The 24149-nt window shown below is 37.4% G+C and overlaps 1 protein-coding gene across 3 annotated transcripts in view; it reads right to left on the reverse strand.

The window, feature by feature from the left end:
• Window positions 1-775: 775 nt before the first annotated feature.
• The window catches only part of AGL (amylo-alpha-1,6-glucosidase and 4-alpha-glucanotransferase), a 66738-nt gene continuing 43364 nt past the window's right edge, over window positions 776-24149 (reverse strand). For all 3 annotated transcript variants that reach the window (XM_026674092.2, XM_026674094.2, XM_087960612.1), the window contains exons 25-34: window positions 23064-23166; window positions 21901-22126; window positions 19938-20049; window positions 19550-19685; window positions 15143-15255; window positions 12433-12644; window positions 11978-12075; window positions 10578-10665; window positions 10348-10481; window positions 776-5867 (exon numbers count right to left, since the gene is read on the reverse strand). In XM_026674092.2, the coding sequence (XP_026529877.2) occupies window positions 5750-5867; window positions 10348-10481; window positions 10578-10665; window positions 11978-12075; window positions 12433-12644; window positions 15143-15255; window positions 19550-19685; window positions 19938-20049; window positions 21901-22126; window positions 23064-23166 (1340 nt within the window). In that variant the 3' untranslated portion in view covers window positions 776-5749. The remainder of the gene's footprint in view (window positions 5868-10347; window positions 10482-10577; window positions 10666-11977; window positions 12076-12432; window positions 12645-15142; window positions 15256-19549; window positions 19686-19937; window positions 20050-21900; window positions 22127-23063; window positions 23167-24149) is intronic.

Consider the following 24149-nt stretch of genomic DNA (forward strand, 5'->3'; position numbering starts at 1 on the left):
TCAACCTTGGTAACTTTCAGATGTGTGGACTTCAATTCCTATAATTCCCCAGCCAGTGGAAAACCTTTTGAGTTCAGAACATACCACTGCTTGTAGCACAACAATCTTCCTACATTTAGTGTTACATGTATTCATATTACTTGAAATTCTAGTCATGCTGATTATGTATAAAGTAATATTTTGTATATATTGATTTAACAGTATAAGTTAAAAATCAATCTAACAAAACGGTTAAATCATTAAGTCTTGGAATGTGCAGAGTTCCTCGTTCTATTCTGCAAAAAACAGCAAATTTAAGATCAGATGTTTGAAAACTATTCAAAACTATTTAAAGTCTGCTCATTCAATAAAGGTTAAGTCTTACTATCCTCATTACAGTAATTTATCCCCAAGGATAGTTACTGCTGCATTTTCTAGAATCATACAATGATCACCCAAACTAAAATTTCCCGCCCTTGGACAACCTCAAACAAAAAGATTGCAAAATTCTGCCTGTATATTAAAAAAAAAATAATAAGATTCTTATACAGAACACTAACTGCTGCGTTGTCAAGTATATAGAATATCTAATTAGACTTTGTCTTGTAAATGAGTTTCCCAACACTTGAATCTTAGGATCCTTAAATCATCAGGAACTTTTATTGCTAAAAGCCAAAAGTAGCCTTCGGATCATATTAGCATGAGTAGAACTAAACTGAGTTATGTTCCTTTCACTACTGGGATTCATAACAGGGAGCACAGCAGTTATGGAGAAATGAATGCATGACAAGCAATACACCATTTGTAGATTTTTATTGAATGCCACTCACATATAGCTGCACAGTAGTCAATGTAACAAAAGTACCTGTAGCAGACAGACACACAGGACTCATGTGTGCAACAATCACACTTCCTATGAAACGAGCACAATTCCATTATTCCCTTCTGCATTGTTTTCAGGGCTGATAAGCACTAATGAAGTGAATGTTACAAATTAGTTTGAACTGAGAAGCAGCACACAAGATGTACAGATGTGCTATCCAGATGGCTTTGCTCCCTGGTTGAAAGAGAACAAAATGCTGATGGCTAGGATTTGTGGCATGGAGTAGACTGGGAAAAAAAAATTGTGCAACCGTTTGATCTGCCGACAAAAGTTTCATGAAACATAGTAGTGTACACCGTAAGTCTACCAATTATTTTGCCAACTAAATTTTAGTTACATCAGTGGGTGGGATTCAAATTTTTTTACTACTGGTTCTGTGGGTGTGGCTTGGTGGGCTGCTACTGTAAAAATCTCTAGTCAGAGGTGGTATTTGCCGGTTCTCCGAACTACTCAAAATTTCCGCTACCGGTTCTCCAGAACTGGTCAGAACCTGCTGAATACCACCTCTGAGTTACATATATACTGCTTAAGTGCTAGAATGGAAATTTTAATCTGAAACTTTTTCTTTCTAATTAGGTTTAGGCTATAATAGTGAAATGCAATTTTATAATTCTTGTAAGTGCAATATCAATTTTTTTTACAAACACAGCTGTTATTCTTGAAATAGTTGCCCAATTTTAAATTTTAAATCCTTTATATATACCATTTGAATACAGACACACTGTTGATATCGATTTAAACATTTTTAACATTATTGCACCAAAATAACTTGAGAAATGTATATTGTATCCAGACAGGACTGTGCAATTTGTAATTTTATCAGAACGGAAGAATTGGTAACAAGTTACTCCTCTATCCTCAAGTATCTCTAAAATGCCAAGCTCTGGAAAATATTGTGTAGGAAATGACCAGGCTGAATCCGAGGGAGGAGTCAAAACTGCCACCAGTCCCTTTGCACCCAGAAAAGATCTAAGTCCAGCCCATCTTGAATTCCTGTGACTCTTATCTACCACTAGTAGTTCAGATTCTAGTAGAGAGCTTAAGCTTAAAAATAAATCTTTATATCCATTTGAACTGCCTGGATCTCCTGATTTCTCTGGCGCTTGACATATTGTCTAGTTAGCACATAGACAGTTTTGAAGTTTTCTCAGTGAAAGTCCAAACTATCTGGACAGACAATCCAAAGTAAATTTGGCACTGGAAGAAACAGTATTGTCAAAGTCAGGAAAGAAAACTCAGTGCTGGACTAATTTTTATCATCATTTTGATAGTTCTAGAACACAGGTGTCCAATTTTGGCAACTTTAAGATCTGTGGACTTCAAAGTCCCAGAATTTCCCATATCCAGTTTCCACTGGGCTCTGATACTACAACTTCAATACTAAAATATATCAATTCAGAAATCTTTATTTTTGATTAATTAATTAGATTTTCTTCAAACATATATGGCTCAAATCTAATAACTGTTGATATTCAGCACTGATAGGCAATATGATAGATAGAACTATCCTAAAGACAGTTACTCAGTTGGCTTTGCTATTAACATCAATAATATTATTATCTACCAAATCAGTTGTCTCAAACAGAATCATACTTGATTTCCAGCTAGGTAGCATAAAAACATTGTACATGCCAACTCCGAAATCAGTAGAGTTAATGCTATATCCTTCCAGCTCACTGAGTTCAGGATCACCTCAATTTGTTTTTAATAATGTGCATCCTAGTCCCAAGAGATATATTAGACAGGTAAAACTGACAGTTTTTTAAATTCTTATTTATATTTCCTCAAATTTACTTTTTAGAAATAAATATGTCTATATCTATTTTCCTAATAGAACTTTTTGAAGCCCTAACCAAATACATAGAATTTTAATTAGATAATTCATTTTTATGTCTGAAAATGGATAGGAATGTCAAAAATTGAGATGTTATAATAGAATTAATCTTTTATTAATGGAAAAGGTTCTAGTTATTAGATGAGATTCACTGACAGTGATGCTTATTAAATGAAGTAGTGCAGGTGTCAACCATGAAGTATTCTTAAATTATTCATAGTAGGAAAGAACTAATGCAAACATAATTTTAAAAGGCAATATACACAGCAGCTCAGTAGGATCTCTAACCTGTTTATTGGCTTGTTTTACCACCACATGCCCTTAAGAGAAAATTCCAGCTATAATTTTAAGAGCAATCATAGCAAAGCTAAAATATTGATAACTGTAAGAGGGCAGCAGAGAGTCACTTTTTTGTTTCTTTTTGCTGCCCTCTAGTGGTCAGATGGATTTTTAACGCCTAGATATGGTAGCCCTACTGATAAACATAGTAGTAACAGTGCTGAAATGGAGTATTATTAAATTGTGTTATATCTATGCATTACGAAAGCAGTGATTTTTTACCATTGTCATCCCACTAAGATAAAACTTGCTACTTCGTCCTGCAATAGAAAGTAACATAGCCTAATCTGGCCTTTGCTGAGTAATTGCACTAAAATTATGGCACAGATGAGCTCTGGCTATTGAGTTCCAGATGATTTCACTAAGCCTTAATTTAAAGTACTCAGAACAAATTGACTTCAATTGAGGGCAGGAAATCTCTTCCAACCTTCTGCTAAAAGCAATTGCCTTCCTATAAGTTCCACGAAGGCCTAATGCACAAACAATCAAGTTGGGAGGCCCGTAAATAGCTTCTTGAAATATTTTCAGAATGGCAAGTCTTTTATCCAGATGAGTCCAATTCACTAGGTTTTCCTTTCACATAATTATAGTAGACCCATATTGAAAGAGATCCATAATTGTGGGCAGCCGAGAGGTAACAATTTTTGGTGGGAGTGCCTACGCAAGTGGTGAGCAACTTGTCATTTTTTAAGAAACTGGAGTTGTTGCTCCTTTCAAGACTTCTGCAGAAAGCTGTTCATCTTACAGGCAGTGGATTTTCCCACTCAATCATGATTCATCTCTCTCTCTCTCTCTGTATAGTGTGTGTGTGTGTGTGTGTGTGTGTGTACACAATACATTAGATTCTAAATACAATAGATCTCCAAATTACTTTGCATCTTTCAAAAGTTGGCAAAATGCAAAGAGACTCTTTTATTCTTACATTATAATCTGAGAAAGTTGGGGATTTTATTGTAGAGCATGGACAAACAGTTACATGCTTCAAAAACAAGAGTATTTTTTTACAGGCGTTCATTTTATGTAAAATTAAAATACCCTTCTCCACTGGGTATGCTTTAAGATGTTCAATGATTCTGAATGAGCAGTGCAAGGATACCCATATGGAGCATATAAGCCACAGAAAACTAAAGTCTAGCTCCAAATTAATTATGCCCTATTGTAAAAAAAAAAAAAAAAAAAAAAGAGGGAAAGGGGTCTTTCAAGTTTTTATAAGAAGGTAAGAAATGGAGGGGGCAAAGGTTAAAGGTATATTAACTTTTATGGATAGAGTGGGAGAGATTCCTCCCTCTTTCTCTCAAAATACTAAAATTAGGGTCAGCTAAATGATGGGACATTTCAGTAGATAAAGTTATTCATGCAGCATTAGGAATTTGCTAACACAAGGTATAGTTTTGGCCAGGGGTGGTATTCAACCAGTGTTACTACTTTTTGCGCATATGTGTAAAACACCGAAAGCTGTGCCTCCCGGACAGCTGATAAGTGCTGACGCAGGTGCGCAGCATTTGAAAAACGCCTTTCCCCCGCTTTTTCAACCTCAGCTGTGCCGCACAAAGCAGCTGAGGTTGAAAAAGCAGGAAATAAAGGTCAGGTAAGAGCCTGGGCGGGCGGGTGGGCCAAATAGCAGCAGACACAGAACCGTTTCTGTGTCTGCTGCTCTTCAGAGCTACCGGTTCTATAGAGCCGGGCAGAACTGGTAGCATCCCAGCCCTGGTTTTGGCAAGTTTCTTTTGCTAATTTTGACTAATTCATCCAGGATTAAGTCTGTTAATAGTGAGTAGCCATTCTAACCAGCACTTTCAGTGACGGTGGTAATGAGCTTCTCTAGATCCTTTCCCAAGTAACATTGAATGGGAGAAAACTCTTGTATTCACGTCCTGCTTAGCAGGGGGATATTATTTCTATAGCATTAGCTACTAGGGAACAGAATATGGGACCACTGATCTGATGTACTGTTTCTAAGGCTCTTAAATGTAAAATTCAGGCAGGACTCGAATTACAACTGTAATGGAGATGGTCATCATCGTCATAACTCGTGATGGTTGCAAAATAAAGAAAAGGTTGATTTCACAGCCTTTTTTGCAGTGGTGGTTAAGGGAACACATGGTTGTTAAAGAAGCAATGGTTTGTTATGGGTGCAGTTTTGCTGAAAAGCTGAAGTAAATGCCGATTTTGGGCAAAATCATAGTAAAATATGGTCATTGGTCATGTGATTGCAGGACACTGCAAACAGCCATAGATGCAGCCCACTTGCCAAGGGCCTTAAGTGCAGTCACATAACTGTGGCAGGATCACTGTCAGAACTTTGAATCTGGGTTTATCGGTATCCCTCAAGTAAATTCACGGAACTAAGCAATTGGTCGTAAATCGAGGATTACCTACATAGAAGTACTTTAAATCGGGGCTATCATTCTAATCGATTTCTGAAATAGAACACGTGGAAATAGAAGATACATGGCATTTGTACCATATCAAAGACTAATTTTCTATGCTTTTATACTTCATATACATATTGAGCATATTAATTTTAAGTTACACTCATTGATTTTAAAAATTACGGTGTGACTCTCAAATGATGAACACTCACACAATCCTACAATTGCTAAGGAACAATTGGCATTAACAACTTCTATCAGTAGGATTTTTAACAATAAGATAAGCATTGTTATTTGCATTCCAGACAAAAGCTAGCGATTTTGTAAGACAGACAACTACTGTTACAAATCATAGAGAACCTCAAGGACCACAGCAATTGACCAAGCCTGGGTTTCACAGCTGAAGGGACAATATTGACCATTTTCATTAGTCAATTCTGGGAGCCCTTTCCAAGGAGACCTGTAGAAAAACCAAGTCAACATATTACCATCTGAATATCTATATCATCTCTCTCTCTCTCTCTTTATTACATTGAAATAACATATCTTAAATTAATACAATAGTGTCAGGCTGGATATGAGTTAGACAAATTTACTCTATATGTCTAATTAGCTGGTTATATTTATTAATTTGTATTTATAACAGAAAGTGGAAAATCACATATTACAGAAAAAAAAAGGGCGGGCTCTGTATGCACAAATTTTACAGAGCATCCATCCATCCATATGGAATTCTGACGGATATTCAATTGCGGCATTTCAGCTCTAAATGGAACAGAGATATGATTTGAAATATAGAACAGATGTGCTCCTTGACTTGTAACCACAATTTCCATTGCCAAGCAAGACAAACTTTTCTGCCCTGTTGTTAAGCAAATCACTTCGGTTGTTAAGTGAACCACATGATCATTAAGTGAATCTGGCTTCCTTCATTGACTTGTCAGAAGCTGATTGGCAAACTCATGATTGTGGGATGCTGCAACTGTCGTACCCATCAATTGCCAAGTGCCCAAATTTTGATCGTGTGACTGTGTGGGGATGTTGCAATGGTTGCAAGTATGAGGATCAACTGTAAGTAATTTTTCTCAGTGCCGTTGTAACTAAATGAACGGTTGTAAGTTGAGGACTACCTGTACATGAGAGTGATATGCCCCAAAGGTGTTTTTCAAAGATGCAACTGGACTTTCTTGTTTTTCTTTGAAGACTTTTCACTTTTCTTTTCTTTTTTTTTTGGTAAATTTTATTTGAGTTTTCAAAAAGAGAAAAAAAATACAAATAAAACATCTTTTTTGAAAGTAGCGTAATCCGGGGTTACATTTCTTCGTACAGACACAAATTTAAGTTCATGCTCATTTTTATATTCTATTCCATATCTTATTACTATTTTACATTTTCTGCATAGCTTCTCCCCTCTTTTAATTTTCTCAGTTTTATTTTAATTATCTCATCTCAATTCAAATCATTGTATTTATATTTTTTGTCTGTCCTGTTTCAATTATCTATTATCTTTTCTCATTAAACAAAATTTCTCCTGTAGTTACTGATTGAAGTATGACGCCTTTATATCTTTAAAGTTTATCCATTTAACTCTTATTTAGGCTTCAATATATACCCTAAAGTTATAACATTCAATATAATACATAACTTCCATTCGGATTCTGCTTGGTACATTCTTAAAATACACACTATATTCTTAAAAAAAGAAAAAAATATAAATGTATGTAATTAAAACAACACATTCCATTCCAATTCAATTCTATCATTAATATTAATTTTCATTAAAATCTTAACTTCTTTAACATTACTTTTCAATTAAATATCATACTTCTATGGGAACAATTATAAGCTTTCCATAGTTAATTCCCCCCCCCTTCACTTATATTTTATAAAACATTAACTAATTAAAATGTTCCCTTTCCTTCCTAATTCAATTTTCTCATTTATTTTATTTCACTTATTTTATTAACAAACATTTCACTAAATTACACTAACTATTTTATCCCTCATTTTAATCATACGTTGTTTCCAATTTTCTAAAGTTATTTCTATTACTAATATAACAATACAATCTTATGTACCTTTACAGAATCCCCTTTTCAGTTAGATTTTCACCCATTATCTCTAAATAGGTCCTGTTTCTCTATTTCTTGCTCCGATCCTTTGTAACTTCTTTTCCTTTCCTTCTTCCCTCTCTTCTTCTCTCTCCCCTTTTTACCCCCTTGTCTCTCTACCTCTATTTCTCTTCTGTATTCCCCTTTTCTGTTGCTTTCCAGTATTATACTTATTTTTCGAATTATTTTTCTTTTCTTTGGTTGTTTTTTTAAGTCTTAAATTCTCCATTCTCTTTCCCCCCTATCCTTTTTCTTCCCCACATAAAATTACTTGTTCATTAAAGATGGCTTCTTCTTTGTCCCAATCTTCTTGTTTTGCAGATGTTTCTTGTTGTTTCTCATAGTTCCAAATCTCCATTTCTAAGAATTGAAAAACGAAGCCAAAAGAACCCTTCCCTTCTTGTGCATCTTCTTTGTACTTTTTAAGTTCCATTTTCAATTCATCCAGAAGTGGTGCCATTGTATAAATTTTTAAACAACCACCCGATTAATTTTAGTCGTTCAAATGTAATAACCAAGAATCCAAAGATCACCAAATAATCCAAATACACAGAAGCTGTTTCTTTTTGCTCTTTTTTTTCATTTTCTCTTCCTGGGGTTACTGTTTAGTTACAAAGTTTCAGTTAAACTGTATCTTTTAGAAGTCTTGTTGAAGTTTTACTGTAGATTCTTTTTAATTCCAGGCAGTCTCCTCCCTCTTCCAGATCCTGCCCTTTTCACTTTCCCTTTTCACTTTCCTTCGCCACTTCCGACTCTTCTTTGGGAGCGATGTTATTTTTTTGTAAGTTTAAATTCCAGGGTACCTTAGTTGTTGCTTTTACAATTTAACCCGGTCAGCCAAAACTTTCACTTCTTATCTTCCTCCTGCACATTCTTTTCCAGGTCGAGTTCTTCTTTGTGGTGGCCATTTCTGACCACTGCTGCAGCCACCTTCAGGAAAGGGAGTAATGGCCAACTGAAGAGGAGAGATGCGGCTCTCCTCAACCCTGCTGGTGGTCTCCCCCCTCTTCACCACCTCTACGGATTTCTGTCTGTCGCCGAAGAGACTTCAAACCAGAAGTCAATACTTTTCACTTTTCATCCAAGAAGCTTCTTCAATTCTGACTGGACTGCGGAGGTCAGAGCTGAAGAAGCTTCTTAGATGAGAAGCGAAACATCTTCAAAGAAAAACAAGAAAGTGTGGTTGCCTCTTGAAGAAGCACCTTTTGGGACAATTATGACCTGGATGACTGAGAATCTCCATAGATATGAGAGTGATATGAAGAACCCAGAGCTGAAATTAGCTCAACCCAGTGGTTCTCATTTGTAGTTCAGGGACTATTGAGGGTCAAAGCATCCATGTAAAGCATGGGGGGGGGGGGAACCATTTCTGTGTCCTTATCAATATCGTTTCCTTTCCTATGCAGTCTGGAATACAGAAACCTGCTCAGCCAGTGCACTGGGTTCCAAAGTATACACCCCTCAATCCAGCCATTAATACATGCAAGTTACTGCACTTGAAATCTTAGCCAGCCCAAGTCACCTCACAGGGTGGTTGTTGTGAGGAAAATAGGAAGAAGGAGTATTAGATATGCTCACCACTTTGAGGTACTCATAAAAACAATAAAGGTGGGATATAAATTAATAAATAGATTAAAAATAATGTTTTCAGGCATTAGCCAACCAATAATGTAGAGCTATGCATACTGAATAATTTTTATTTCTAGAAAAATCATCTTCGGAAAAAGAAAGGGAATATAACTCAAGTTCTTGCTTTTTCATAACTTATCAAAACATTGAGTTCAGAGGAACTCTCTGAAGAGCAAACTCTATTAGGATATGAAATAGAAAATGAGAACAGCATTAAGACCATTGTAAACCTTAAGCACATTTATGGTTGCAATAGCAATCCAGATGATTGTGGCTCAAAAGGTATTCCCTGAGCTTATATTCTTCAATAATTGCAGGGAATTTTATTTCTCCAAAAGCACAAGTAATCTTTTGAAGAACAGCGTCTACTTTATTTCCATGTGTGACTGCAAGAAGAAAATTTACTTTATTGATTCCCCAACTTCCAGTAAGGTACAATTTATTGATATTCAGCCTATTTCTCAACACCTGAGTGGTTATTGCATCTGAAAGCAAACTAAGTATCAGACTTGGTATTGTTTGCAGTACAAAAAATTGAATTCAGTTCTGCTTTTCAATTCAAGTTCAGTCAGCACAATATCTATAATTGCCGTACACATATGCATAAAAATAAGCAATAATATCCTACAACATACAAATTTTGATTTTAACTGTTACTTTTCAGATTTTTTTTGTTTAATTTGAAAAACATTTCATAGGCTACATGCACTGTGCCTAATGAATCATACAGGCATGTAAAACATGTAGGAAGTATGATCTTTGCTGCTTGTTGGGTGCCTTTTTTTCCATTTCCCATTCCTGAGCACTGGCATGCATAGATAGATAATATAGATAATATAGTTTCCTGATTCTGAATTCAGGTTGCTACTGATGCTTCTCTCTAATATAAATTTATTTTGAATTAAGATATAAAAAATAGCAAAAACAGTGACATATGATGCCTTCTGATTATTTCTCACTGAAAGAACTGTATCAGTTCTATTTTATAGGAAAGGAATAGCATATAAAAACATTTTATTGTTCAAGTTATTTTATTATGTGTATAAGCTATATCTTGAAGTTCTGCAGAACTTCTGTCTTCACTCTTCTTTATTTTTGTATCATACATATTCAGGCAGTGAGAGCTATTTTGCTATCAAAATATAAATATCAAAACAGATGTTCAACAGTAGTATTTTATATTGTATAAATAAAAGCTACCTCTCAAGATGAACATAATGGCGAGAAAGAACATTCTTAATCAAAAACACAGTCTTTGCATAGATCTCTGGACCAATTAATTTGGAGAAGTATAGCTTGGCACGAAGAAAATATCCAATTGGCCAAAGCCATTCCTTAAAAAATAAAACAGAATTAAGGATATAGCGTTTTAATATGAAAACTGAAAGTCCAAAATCAGTTGATAAAGACTGCTAAAGTATAACACTTACAGGTCCTTGATGGTAATTGAATCCTTTAGACACATTATAATTATCATTGTCTAAGGCATTATCGTAAACACCACAATAAACCATATCACTAGGGAAAAAAAATAAAAGAAGCTATTAATATTTCTGAGAAATCCACACCAAGTTTTATGAAATTACTTAGAACAAAGATCATTAAGATAGCTTTTGCCATTCATTTTTATAGGATTTTAGATCTGGTATTTTTTTATATTAGTGAATCTTATTCTCAATGGAGTGTATTTACTTATTCAAACATTATTCAGTGCAACCGAATGTAAACGATGTCAACATCTTTTTATTTGCAGTGAAGTTGCATTGATGAATGTAACCGTTATATTGCATTAATGTACTAATATGACATTTCTATGACATTATTGTTTAAAATGTTCAGTTCCAATTAATGCATCTTATACATCTGAGAAGGTACTTTTGATAAGGATCAAGAAAACAATAATGATAAAATGCTGCTTGACTCCTTTTTGCAATATCTCAGACTAGACAATAGGATACAGTAGAAACGAACATAAAAAAGAATAGTTGTCAGCTATGACCCAGTTGTTTCCTTTGTAAAATAAATCCCATCACAATCAAATAAAAACTTTTAGGATTCAGGCCTCTGACTATTAGTTAAGCCAAATCTATCTTCAAACAAATATCATTCACACTATAGGATTTCTTCAAACTATGATGATGGGAAAGGAAAATTAGTACACAATACAAAATTAGTACAAAATTAGATTCAACCATTTATAAAACCTAGCTATGTGAGAGACTTATTCATTTACACTAGAGAAGCCTTCTTATGCAACCATGCCTCCCTCATAGCAATAGCATTTACTTACACACCGTTTCACAGTGCTTTATAGCCCTCCCTATGCGGTTTACAGAGTCATCATATTGCCCCCAACAATCTGGGTCCTCATTTTACTGACCTCGGAAGGATGGAAGGTTGAGTCAACCTTGGCATACTTGGCATTGGCCCGCCCCACTCACTCTGGCAGAATATTCATGCTCTGGATCCCATCAGCCAAGGAATTGCAGCTGGTAGGGTCTATAAGAGCTTTTCCTGCCATGGCTTTGGATTGTCATCCTCCTTGAAGTGAGATCAGCCCCCCCCATTTTATTGGCTTTCGAAAAGAGCCAGAAAACCTGGCTTTGACAACTGGCGTGGAGTCCCGATGTGGCTATCCTGTTTTGGAGGTGGCTAGTAGACTAGTACAAGATCTCACCTCCACCCTGTCTAGGCACTGGATTTATATCTGCTTTAATATTAATTTTCAAGTTTTAGCTTTTAATGACTGGTGTTTTCATGTTTTAATCTTATAATTGTTTTATTCTTTTTGCGGGGGGGGAAGTATTTTAATAAATAATAAAATACTTACTCTGGGTCTAAAGTTTTCATCCCAAGTGGACCAAGTAATTTTTTCTCTAGCATTTCAAGCGCTTTCCAAGCATGCTCAGGCGAGAACAATTCAGGTGCCTTGATTTTTTTTTTAAAGTAGAAAAATACATCACATGTAAACAACAGAAGAATACTAAAAAATTAAATATGAAAGATATATTTCACAATGTCCTCACAAGATTGTTATGAAATTACACTCCATGTTATAAGTAACATTTATTTCACAAACTTATTTATTGAAGAGCATGATTCCCTAAGCGTTCCTTGCTTTGTCTGTAGTCCCATCTACTCCACTGCTTCTCCCAGCAAGCTATCCTCTTTGTACCTTCCAATATTTTAACCAATTTTTCCTATTCAAAAGTATTCAAAATTGCCAACAAAAGTGCTAAAAACATGCAAAGACACCACGTGTCATTTTAAAAACACAATACGCACCACAACCATTGCTATAGGAAAATTGGGCCTCAGCTGATAATCACACCAAGGACTTGATGCTCCGTAGCTGTCTTTGTATAAGCCCCGCTTATGAACCAGATTTGGATGCGTCTCGTTGGGATCATTTGGGTCTTCAGAGACAAAAAACAGCTTTTCGAAATGGGCTTGGATTTTTCTGTTCCACTGATCATATGTAAAGGTCTCATCTCTCCCTGGAAAATAATATCAGTTTTGTGCATTTGGTTGATAACAATAAAAAGCATCATTAAGGACACAGTATGCTACTACAAATATATTATCTAAAATCCTCCAGATTCAGTGTTGCTAACTATCATTCTGAACTGGGACAACTGTTTCCAAGACAGAACTGAAGCCCACTTCATCTGGAGGACCCATTAATAATAATCAATGGTATCTTGATCTAAACGAGTGTTTTACCTGACTAAAAATTGAATGATTCTAAAGTTGGCTTTATCATCGTACTGGATAGAAGTGAGGCATATTGCAAAGGCCAACCTTCCATATGCATAAGCAGGGAGGTGGCAGAGAATTAGCTGATGGGAAGCAGAATTTAGAGTTGCAGATATATTGGTGTAGATGGAATCAGATGAAGGAGGAAACCATAATTTTGAGTTATAAGACACCCTCTAAGTGGGTCCCCACAGGTGCTTTTCAAAAGGCAACTGGACTTTCATGGTTTTTTTTTCCTTGAAGATGTTTCACTTCTCATCCTGAATAAATGAACAAGCTTCTTGGATAAGAAGCAAAATGTCTTCAAGGAAGAAAAGTCCAGTGGCCCTTTGAAAAGCATTTTGGGGACAACCATGACTTGAATGATCGAGAATATCCATTGACTCTCTATATGGAGCAGCATTCGTTTTCTCTTTCTTTGCAAGCATCCTACCAAGGCAGGTTTAGGAGTGGAGACTTGTCCTGCTCCTACTGAGACTATGGCAGATACATCTCTTCCTCCCTCTCCCTGAGTCTCTGGCCACATATTTTCCAGGTCAAGTTGCTTTTTGGCAGCTGGAGAGTCTTTCATTGTACAAAAAAAGAAGAAGTCAATTCTTCCATTTTTCTTGCCACCAGATCCCAGGCTGCCAGGATTAGGAGGAATAGCAAGAAAAGTGTGGCTGTGTGTGCCTTTTTACCATCCCTATGAAAATGAAATGTTCACTCAGTGCTGGATAGATGCCGTTGAATGGGCATACTTTTTTCATGTTATATAAGACCGTTGGATGCCTGTTCAAAATTCACCCCTGTGGGCCAAGAGCTGCAGAGCCTAATCCACAGAAGGAATTGAACTGTGTGGGAGGTGCTATAGCTACGAAGAACTATATCCCCCATGGGAAGGAAACAGTCTTTTAACCAGGGGTGGGATTCAAATTTCTTAACAACTGGTTCTGTGGGTGTGGCCTAATTTGTGGTAGGGGGTGGCTTGGTGGTCGCGTGACTGGCTGGGCATGGCTTGTATGTAAATATTGTAAATATTTATGTGAATATTGAATTTTTTATTTAAAAAAAAGAACAACTTTTACCCAAAGTCAGGCAAAACAGGCAGGCAGATTGAGTTTGCTTGCAGAATCACAGATTCACTCACAGATCTACCTTTCTGCAATCTGCTGCCTGAGTCTGTCACATAAAATTTGCTTGCACAACACAGGTGAGTTGAGGAGAGATAAGGAGGCGAGATAAGGAGTGACTGGGTGGGGCAGGGAGGAGGTGGGCAGAGAAGGGCAGGGCCAGCCAGTGGCACGATTTGCCGGTTCTCCAAATTGCACAGAATGGTAACAACCGGTTCTGTAGAACTGGTCCAAACTGGTAGAATCCCATCCCTGCTTTTAACTATGATGCTTCTGCATTACTTCCTGCTTTCTTTCCCATAAGGAGAGCAGCTCTTCAACCACCCAGTCGACCACGGTTAACCACTGCCTTCCCCTCCCCCTCCCATGGATTAGGTGCTATCTTGCCTTCAATTGGAGGGAGCTTTTCTTACAAATTCAGCAGTCACTGGGTAGAAATCATTCTACTCCCTTATGGTAGGGATGCATCTAATCTATGCGGTGATGGGGTGAAGAGAAAGGATTGCTTCATTTCAAGTGAACAAGCCTCTTTTCCCTGCTTTACTTCCCTAAATCAGAATTTCATTTTTGCTTATCTGGGTGTATCTTTTTTTCCCTTTTTCCTTAGCTGTTATTATTGCTGCATTTGGCTGAGCTGAACGTCAAAAAAAGCATTCTGTTCTGACTCTAGCAATAGAGGTTGGCTAACAAGTCATGTCTATATTTGTGTTCTTTGCCTAATTTTTTCCCCTCAGGAATTAACAGGCTATTTGGGAATGAGGGAAAGAGCATTTCTCCACTGTATACAGATATTAGTGAGAAATAGGCGTGTGAGAGAGATTATTTCTTATCCTCGCTGTAAATCAGCATGAACCAAGGTTTAGGGGAAACAATGGAACAGGCAGCCAATTATATAGCTTGCTCCCATTCAATCTTCACTTAATTATTTGAAATGATCTTCCATCCCAACCGTTTCTTGATTTAGGGAGAAGTCTAATCCATCCGTCTCCTGTTGGAAGTCCTAACCTCTCTGTTGCTTTTTGAGTTGCTCAAAAAAATCTAGTGTGAAACATTTTGGGCACTTTATTACTATTATCAGTAATGTCATTTTTCTACTTCCATTATATCCTGGAGCCATATTTGCTTACCATGTCTTTTCACAGTAACTCCAGGATATGGAAATAACTTCTTCACTGACAATTCCTGTAACCAGCGAACCGTTGATTTGCATAAACCAACAATTTCCACAGCAGAACCATCTCTAAAAGGACAGCCATAGCAGAAAAGTAAGTTGCACTTCCAATACCAAATAAAGTTTTTGGTTACTATATTTAGTGGTCACGTCAAAGTACACAACTCTGATTACATGTATATATGTATATTCGGGAATAGGACATGAATGTGCTAAGATAATGATTTTTGAAACTATTTTGATGTTGATAAGAAATACACCAGACAATTCAGAGAGGTAATGTCAGTCAAAAGAGGCAGCAACTGTCAAGTGACACCAAGAGTTAAATTTGGATTTCAGGATTTTCATAGACTCCATTAGATATACATGAATAATTTATGGAACAGTTGTGGATTCATGTAAATTTAAAGTTACAAGCATTGCTTCTCTTAGGAGTTTTTCAGACTTGTGCGAGTTTGACCATATTAGGTTAAACCAATCATCTCAAGGACTTCAAGTCCTGTTGCACAATATGTTGAGAGTTACATTCCAAAACTGGACAGGGAAGGAACTCAAAGTTGGTGGGACAATTTATTTAACACATATCTACATGTATGCATGTATAACCTTTATTAATTTTTATTTTCACACACACGCAGGATAGTTTGTTTCTCTCATCCTATATACATAAATTCTCCTTTATCTCTATAGCAAACCAAACCAACGGGAACTATGGGCAATGGTGACTTTATTTTAGTCTATGATTGCAGTAAAAGGAAGTGAGTTTGCACTTTGATATTGTGGTTTTCTCTTTGAATAACCAGAAAGCTGTTTTCTTCCTGATCCAAAACAGAGGGGGATGGGGTGGAAACAACAGTACAGCTATTTTCATTAGCAGAAAGAGCTTTCTGTACCAAAGGCCCACTCCCTTTGCTTTGGAATGAAGGAGAACAGATAGAGTGCACAGACAAGGTGTTAAGGATCAGGCAGAGTTGGGGAAGAAATTATAAAAAAGAGAGAGGAATACTAAGATCAAGGTTTAGAAAGGCAGGAATTGAAGAAATGTAGTTTTAGTTTACTTTATTGTCACTGCACCTCGTACAACGAAATTAAACCATCTTCAGTGTACATTATGACCATGAAAATAAACACAAACACACATCCTTCACATTCTATACAACTGAATTGAAAACCCCTGATGTTGCATTAATGTTGCACTATAGAGTAGAATTCAACAGAGTTACTGCCCTGGGATAGAAGCTGTTTTTCAACCTATTTGTCCTTGTTTTTATTATCCTGTACCGTCTGCCAGATGGTAATAGTTCAAAAAAAGGGTTCCCATGATGAGGTGGATCTTTGAGAATGTTTTGAACTTTCTTAAGGCAGCGGGAGCTATAAAGCTCTTCCAAAGAAGAAAGAGGGCAAACAATGATCCTCTAGGCAATGATGTTAACCCTCTGGAGTGCTTTCCTATCTGCCACTGTACAACTGGCAAACCATACAGTGGTGAAGTAAGTTAAAATGCTCTCTATGGTGCAGCAGTATAAGGTCACCAGCAGTTTTTCATTCAGTTGTTGTTTTCTGAGAAGCTTCAGGTAGTATAATCTGTGCTGGGCCCTTTTCACCAATGCTGCAATGTGAGCAGCCCAGGTCAGGTCCTCTTTTATGGTAACACCCAGAAACTTAAAACTGGCCACTTGCTCCACTCGGTCTCCATTGATAAGCAAGGGCTGGATGTCTGATCAGTTCCTTCTATAGTGCACCATAAGCTCCTTGGTCTTATTGGTGTTGAGGACTGAGTTATTGTCTCCACACCACGAAAGCAACCACCTCATCTTGGTAGGCAGACTAATCCCCACCCCTGGAGATGAGTCCCACCACTGTTGTATCACCTGCAAATTTGGTAATAGTATTACTAGCATGAGTGGGAATGCAGTCATGCACATAAAGAGTATAAAGTAAGGGACTCAACACGCAACCCTGTGGTGTACCAGTGTTAAGAATAAGGGCTGAAGAGGTATGATTACCTAATCTGACCAGTGGTGGGATTCAATTTTTTTTTACTGCTGGTTCTGTGGGCGTGCCTTGGTGGGCGTGGCAGGGGAAGGCTACTGTAAAATCTCCAATCAAAGGTGGCATTTGTCGATTCTCCAAACTACTCGAAATTTCTGCTACTGGTTCTCCAGAACTGGTCAGAACCTGCTGAATACCACCTCTGAATCTGACACTCTGTGAGCGACCATACAGGAAATCCATAATCTAAAGGCAGATTGAATAAGAAAGTCCAAGGGTTAGGATAAATAAATAAAAATAGGCTGAATTTGCACTCCTATCCTAACCCATGGTTTAGGGTTAGGTCATGTGGAAATCAGGCTTTAGCAAGTTTAGTAATCCTTCCTTTGAATCAGATCTGGATTGCATATTGAATTCATGTGCAAAATTAGTATTTTTATGTTAAAAATCCCCAAATGGGTAATTCATAGATGCTCATTTCATATGAAGCCAATCTTGCCATTTAATTTAACAAAATACAGATTAAATTTAAAGATGCCGCCGCTGCTGCTGCTAGATGTTTAATGCAAACAGCATGGTTTAAAATAATTTTTCATAAAATATTTCTGTATTTTAAATCCAGAGGATTTCAAGCTAAATTCCTGCCTAAAAATGTCTGTATGTCTTTACATACATTTTATATACACATCTATCTAAACTGAACATGAATATGCTTGAGGCAATAGACAGGGTTTTCATGTGTTTAATTTATCTTCCACACCTGAAAGATAAATAGCAAGAGTGTTGAACAAGTGCATATCTTTTAAATATTTAGACTTGGTTTTCCATAGCTCCACCAAACACAGTGCACACCAAAATTATGTCATATGAAATGCTCAAAAAAATTGGCTAACTCTTTTCACTTTACCAGAGAAGCACGGTGTATCCCAGCAACGCTGAAGGTATATTCAGCTAAGATCTGTGCACAACTATGTTTTGGTGTTCAGCTAGGACCTTACAAGAGTTGTGGTGGCACAGTGGTTAGAATGCAGTACTGCAGGCTATTTCAGCTGACTACCGGCTGCCAGCAGTTTGGTAGTTCGATTTTCATTGGCTCAAGGTTGACTCAGCCTTCCATCCTTCCAAGGTCACTAAAACGAGGACCAAGATTGTTGGGGACAATATGCTGACTCTCTAAACTGCTTACAGATGGCTATAAAGGACTGTGAAGCAGTGCATAAGTCTAAGTGATATTACTATTTTCTTTACTCCTCTTGAAAAGATCCAACCTGAATTCCTAAGGGCTATATTCCAGATAGCCCCTTACATTCCAAATGTAATATTATGGAAGAAAGAAGCAGAGCTATCTAAAGTCAAAATAGACGCATGGATATGTATCATACCATGCTGGTTGAAGCTACTGTTCTTTCCCACAGGTCTGACTTCCTTATCGTGGAAAATTACAAGTCAATATGGTTCAGGACAACCTCACAAAAATTTCAACTTCTCATATTTTCCTGGGGCTTTTCCCTGGATTATGGGCATGCATTCAGCACATTTAAACAACGTATCAAAAATGTGAAAGCCCAATAGGACCAGTTTTCTTTATTTAAGAATGTTTTCCACAGAAGTCAATCCCTTTTACACAAACCAGTGAGATACTTACACCACACAACTATTTCCAAATTCTGAAGAGCATTAACTTTATCACACTTCAGAGCTCTCCACAAAGTCATTTTTGAGGGATGATACAAGAGAGTTCCTTGTGAGCTGAGATTTTGCCACTGTGGACAAGGGGCTGTTGAAACTAGAGCTCATGTCCTGCTATACTGTACTTTCTATAAGGGCTCAAGAATCTGACTATAGCTCCTTGCCTGGTATAGTCTGATCTTTTTTATATATAGTTTTTATCACATCACTATGATTGAGTCTCCTTGAAGACAGCTAAAATTTGTAACACTTGTAATACCTGTGCTTCCTGTTCCCTCCTACCCATCTTTTAATTCAGACTGTTGTACTTTCATTGTTTGTTTTTATTGTTTCATTGCTTTACTATTGTTATATTTACATTTTATCACTTTTCCATTTTTTACTATTGCAAGCCACTGTTGTAGTTCACAGAAAGATGGGCAGCAAATAAATTTAACAAACACTGCCTGAAAATTAGGAAGACTTTTATTATCTACTAACAAACCCACCACCAATTGTACTGTTTTGTTTTGTTTTCACCTTATTTTTATTTTTTATGTTTTTGTTTTCAATTCAGTAAAAACATTCATTCATCATTCATTCATTCAGAGTTCACAGCAATATTTTTACACTGAATTCTAATTAGTCAATTACATTCAGGCCTTTAATGTGGCAACAATGCTACAAGCATTTAATGCAGTACCTTGGAGTTGCTGGAATTCCTTTGTTGCGAGCTTTATCGCTTTCTCCCATTTTATCCATCCAGGTACCACAATTAAAACGGTTCCCTCCAAAGACAAAGCCCGTTTCCATGTCTACTCCTGCTGTTACATTAAAGCCTACAAAATACAAATACCAGCTTGTTTTCCAGAAAAGCCACATGAAAATGTTGCCCCATATGCATCCATTTGAAATAAACTAGGGTTTTTATGGCAGTCAGAATTACTGTCATATGACTGCTTTATTCGAAGTCATGCAAAAGTGTATCTTTAAGGGGATTTAAAGAAAATCTAACTTTATTTCAAAGATATTTTAGGAAGCTAAGAAATAAACATGAACATCCATTTAAAAAATAGTTAAAGAATGTATACCTTCATCTCTCATATTTCGATCTATTTGTGGGCCAGCATTCCTCTCTCTGAAATCTATGCCTTGGGCGTGTTTTTGCATTGCTTCCTGTATCACTTCATATAATGGCTGATCCTGGGTATTGGTAGTTTAAATATAGTGGAGAAAAGGGGAAAAAAAACTTAAATTAAAAACACACATGACAAGGAACATTAAGTTTTTAAAGGAACTTCCTATTCAAAGGCAAGTCCAATGGACTCCCTCTCAAGACAGTATGTGTTGGGTTTATGTCCTGTGTTTCCCCCAGAATTTCAAAATGATTACACAAAACTCATTTAATCCCTGAAAAATTATTTTGTGAGCTAGGTTGGGCTATTAAAGAATGGCAGGCCCAACGTCTCTTGGTGAGTGGATTTGCCTGAAAATAAATTTGACACTGAGCATCCTTACTCCAACACTTTAAGCGCTATACTTTATTATCCCCCCTTCAAATGTGTGAATCTTGGAGATGCTTTGATTTTCTTGGCAAGGTTTTTCAGAAGCAGTTGGCCATTGCTTCCTTCCTACGGTTAAGAGAAAGTGATTGGCTCAAAGTTACCCAGCTGGCTTTGCCCTAAGGTAGGATTAGAACTCATGGTCTCCTGGTTTCTAGCCTGATGCCTTATGGCTTAACCACTACACCAAACTGACTCTCAAAATGTAAAGTGGTCCTCTGTACTATGTAATATTAAGTGTAAACTTAAGGTACTTAAGGTACTGAAGAGAGACCAAGTCAGTATTTCTCCTTCTGAAGCAGGTCAAAAATACTTCAACTCTACAGAGCAATAACATATACAACTGGTTTAGTTAGAAAAACCACACTTCCTTTTAACATTTGTCCTTTAATGAATATGATTACAACAGTAAGACTATGTCAATGAAAGTAATACTGTAATATTGAAGTTCTTTGGGCAAGTGTTTACATTTTATATTAAACTGCAGAAAATGAGTTTCATGGAGAATTTCCTTCCCAACCTCTGTTAAGGACAAAACCTTTTTATGTTATCAGAGGCCACCAAACATAATAATCCAAGGTGAGTTTTTTGGTACTCATAATAGCATCAGGCAGTAACAGGCATCATACAACACCATAGAGCCATGAGGCGAATCTATGGCAAGTGTGCCGGAAGTGGCACGCAGAGCCACTTCTGCCGGCACATGAGAGGTCGCCCGGAACAACCCCACTGCATATGCGTGCGTGCCCCCCACCAGCCAGCTGATTGTCAGGTATCTACCCCGCATACATGGGGGGAGAAGCGCGTGTGGAAGACATGTGCGCATGTGCAGAGGCATGTGGTGTGTGTGTGTGGGGTTTGCATGCGCAGAGGTTTGCTGTGTGGGGAGCGCACGCATGTGCAGGGGGGCAGGGGACTCGTGCGCACATTGTATCATGGATGCAGGAATGCACGTGCACTTTTGGCACGCAACGTGGAAAAAGTTCGCCATCACGGCCATAGAGGATCAATCTACCCTGTTTCTCCAACAAAATGGCCTCCCCCAATAGGAAGTCCCAGCATGTTTTATAGGCATGAAATGAAATTAAGCCCCTCCCCCAAATTAAGGCCTATATTAAAACATGCGAAGTGGGGGGAATGGTGGGGGCTTGCCGTTAGGAAGTACTTTTGTTGCACACCGGATATGGTGCTGCCTGCGTTGACCCCCTCCGATACGAAGTGCCCCACCAACGCCGAGGTCAACATCCAAGCCATTGCCACCTGCCCACCCAAAGATGCAAGGGAGGGGGAATTAAGTCACCCCCAAAAAGACAGCCTAGCCATTTTTCAGGGCTCAAAAAAAAATAAGACCTGGCCTTATTATATGAGAAACAATAATCTGACATGAGCTAAAGTCAACTCTCCAAACCAGAAAATTCCTCTCCCAAACTAACTCATGGATAAAACATGTAAGGGACTGAACCGAGCTAAACAGACAGAAGCTATAATTTACCATTTTGCCTGCTGGCTGAGGTAGAGAATCATCAGTAGGATACATTCTAGATATCGGACTGTTGAGAATGTCTGTGCCATTTGGAACGGTTTTACAATAATCTTGTACACACTGAAGCCACCACCACACAGCATCACGACAATTGTACCTGGCATGAGTACCTTGGCCAAGCAGATTGGGAATGAGACCGTGCCTTAGGGTGCCGGCAAATGCTAATATTATGTTCCTGAAACCAGAGAGATAAGAGAAGGGAGTGAATATAAAATGGTCAGCTTTCAAGTTCTCTGTTATATTTCGCTAAAAGTATGTGAAGTAAAAATGGTTGTAAAATCGGACCTGGTCATGAGATGCTCACTTAATGACTTCATCGCTTTTTGTAAAGAAGTTTCTTATCCCAACTGTAGTCAAAGGTCAAGCACTACCTGTATTTAGTCTTGCATGGATTAAATCTTCCTGTTTAATAAGAGCTTTCCAGAGGATTTGCTGAAAGCCACTCAGGCCAGGACTAGGGAAGGCTACACAAACAAGTAATTCCATCCTCTCTATTCGGAAAATGTGAACAAAAATGTATGCATATAAGCATTACTTTAAATGACTAGAATCTTACTTATCCCAATGAAAATTCTATTTTTTTTCTGTTGGTATAAACAATACGGATAGTCCTTACCTTACAATGAATCATTGAGTGACTGTTCAAAGTTACAATGGCACTGAATAATGTGACTTATGACTGTTTTTCACAGTTATGTCCTTTGCAGTATTCCCATGATCATGTGATCAACATTCAGATGCTTGGCAACTGGTTCATATTTATGACCATTGTTGTGTTCCAAGGGCATGTGATCACCTCACAAGCAAAGTCAATGGGAAAGACAGATTCACTTAACGACAGGTTACTCACTCAGCAATCGCAGAGATTCCCTAAACAACTGTGTCACTTAACAACAGAAATTTTGGGCTCAATTGTGGTTGTAAGTCAAAGACTACCTGTACTTTAGTGTGTGGATAGGTAGATAAGCCAGAGAGGGAGGGAGGGGGAAGAGAGAGAGGGAGAGGAGGAGGGGAGAGAGAGGGAGGGAGGGAGGGAGAGGGAGGGAGGGAGAGGGAGAGAGGAGAGGGAGAGGGAGAGAGAGAGAGACTATTGACATCTGTAACTTCTTTACCTTGCTTCTAAGTAGCGTCCAGTGACTAACATCAGCCCTCTCAGTGCAATAAAGGTGTCTCTTCCCCAGCAACGGAAAATGCCAGATGAGAAATGAGGTAAACCTGAAGAGTGAGAGGCAAAGCAGATGTAAAGCTTTAGAACTTATTAGCTCTCTACCTTTCAAAAACAGCTTACTTTATATTTATGACTGAGCCACACGCTGCTCCATTCCCTCTGAGTAACTCAATTTGGATGACATCCATCTGCACAAAGTCATCCTAATATATATAAAAAAATGAAGACTGGGATCTTCCTTATGCTCATTAGCTAGCAAGACTTATCTACGGGATAAGATAGATGAACCTTTTGTTTCTCTGCTTGACAAATTCACTTGGAACCAATAAGAGTTCGAAAACAATATGAATTGTTGGGAGAAAGGTCCTAAAATATACAGAGGAAATACTGTAAGAAAATGTGCTTTTTTACTTGTATCTCACTGTAACTTTAAAATCACCTCTATAACACTGCTCAGTCAACCTCTGAATAACCACTTCCTTTGACTGTTGCTTGCCACAAGAATACTAAATCTGACATGAGATTTGACATGACACTGATTCCAGTACCTACATTTTCATTTATATTTTCTTTTAGCACAGCTCATATGTACTACTATAGTATTGTGTACTTAAGTGTGTGGATAGGTAGATAAGCCAGGTGTACATAGGTTACATAGGTGTAACTCTCTGTATTTGTAGACTAGTCCAACCCAATGAAGAATATATAATTACTAGATGTGTAATAATAACCCACAAATACATAAGCCCCTCACTTCAAGCAGCCACTTGTACACTATACGCTTGGGTGCACAGAGCAATTATTGGGATTTTAATATTATATATAGATTTGTTGGAAATGTAATAAAAATAATTCTTCTTTAAAACACATGTTTTGACAATGTCCTACCCTCACTAGTGAATTAAATAAATAAATTTATGCAACAGAAGCTAAAGTTTTTGGAGGATAATATTCTTTGGAATTATATACCTGGTGTGTGTAATTTGACAACCTGACTACATAAATGGATTCTGATAACTGCAGCATTGGA

This window comes from Notechis scutatus, chromosome 3 (genome assembly GCF_049901735.1).
Source record: "Notechis scutatus isolate UNSWTSFEM ecotype Mainland chromosome 3, rNotScu1.2, whole genome shotgun sequence".
Lineage (NCBI taxonomy): Eukaryota > Metazoa > Chordata > Lepidosauria > Squamata > Elapidae > Notechis > Notechis scutatus.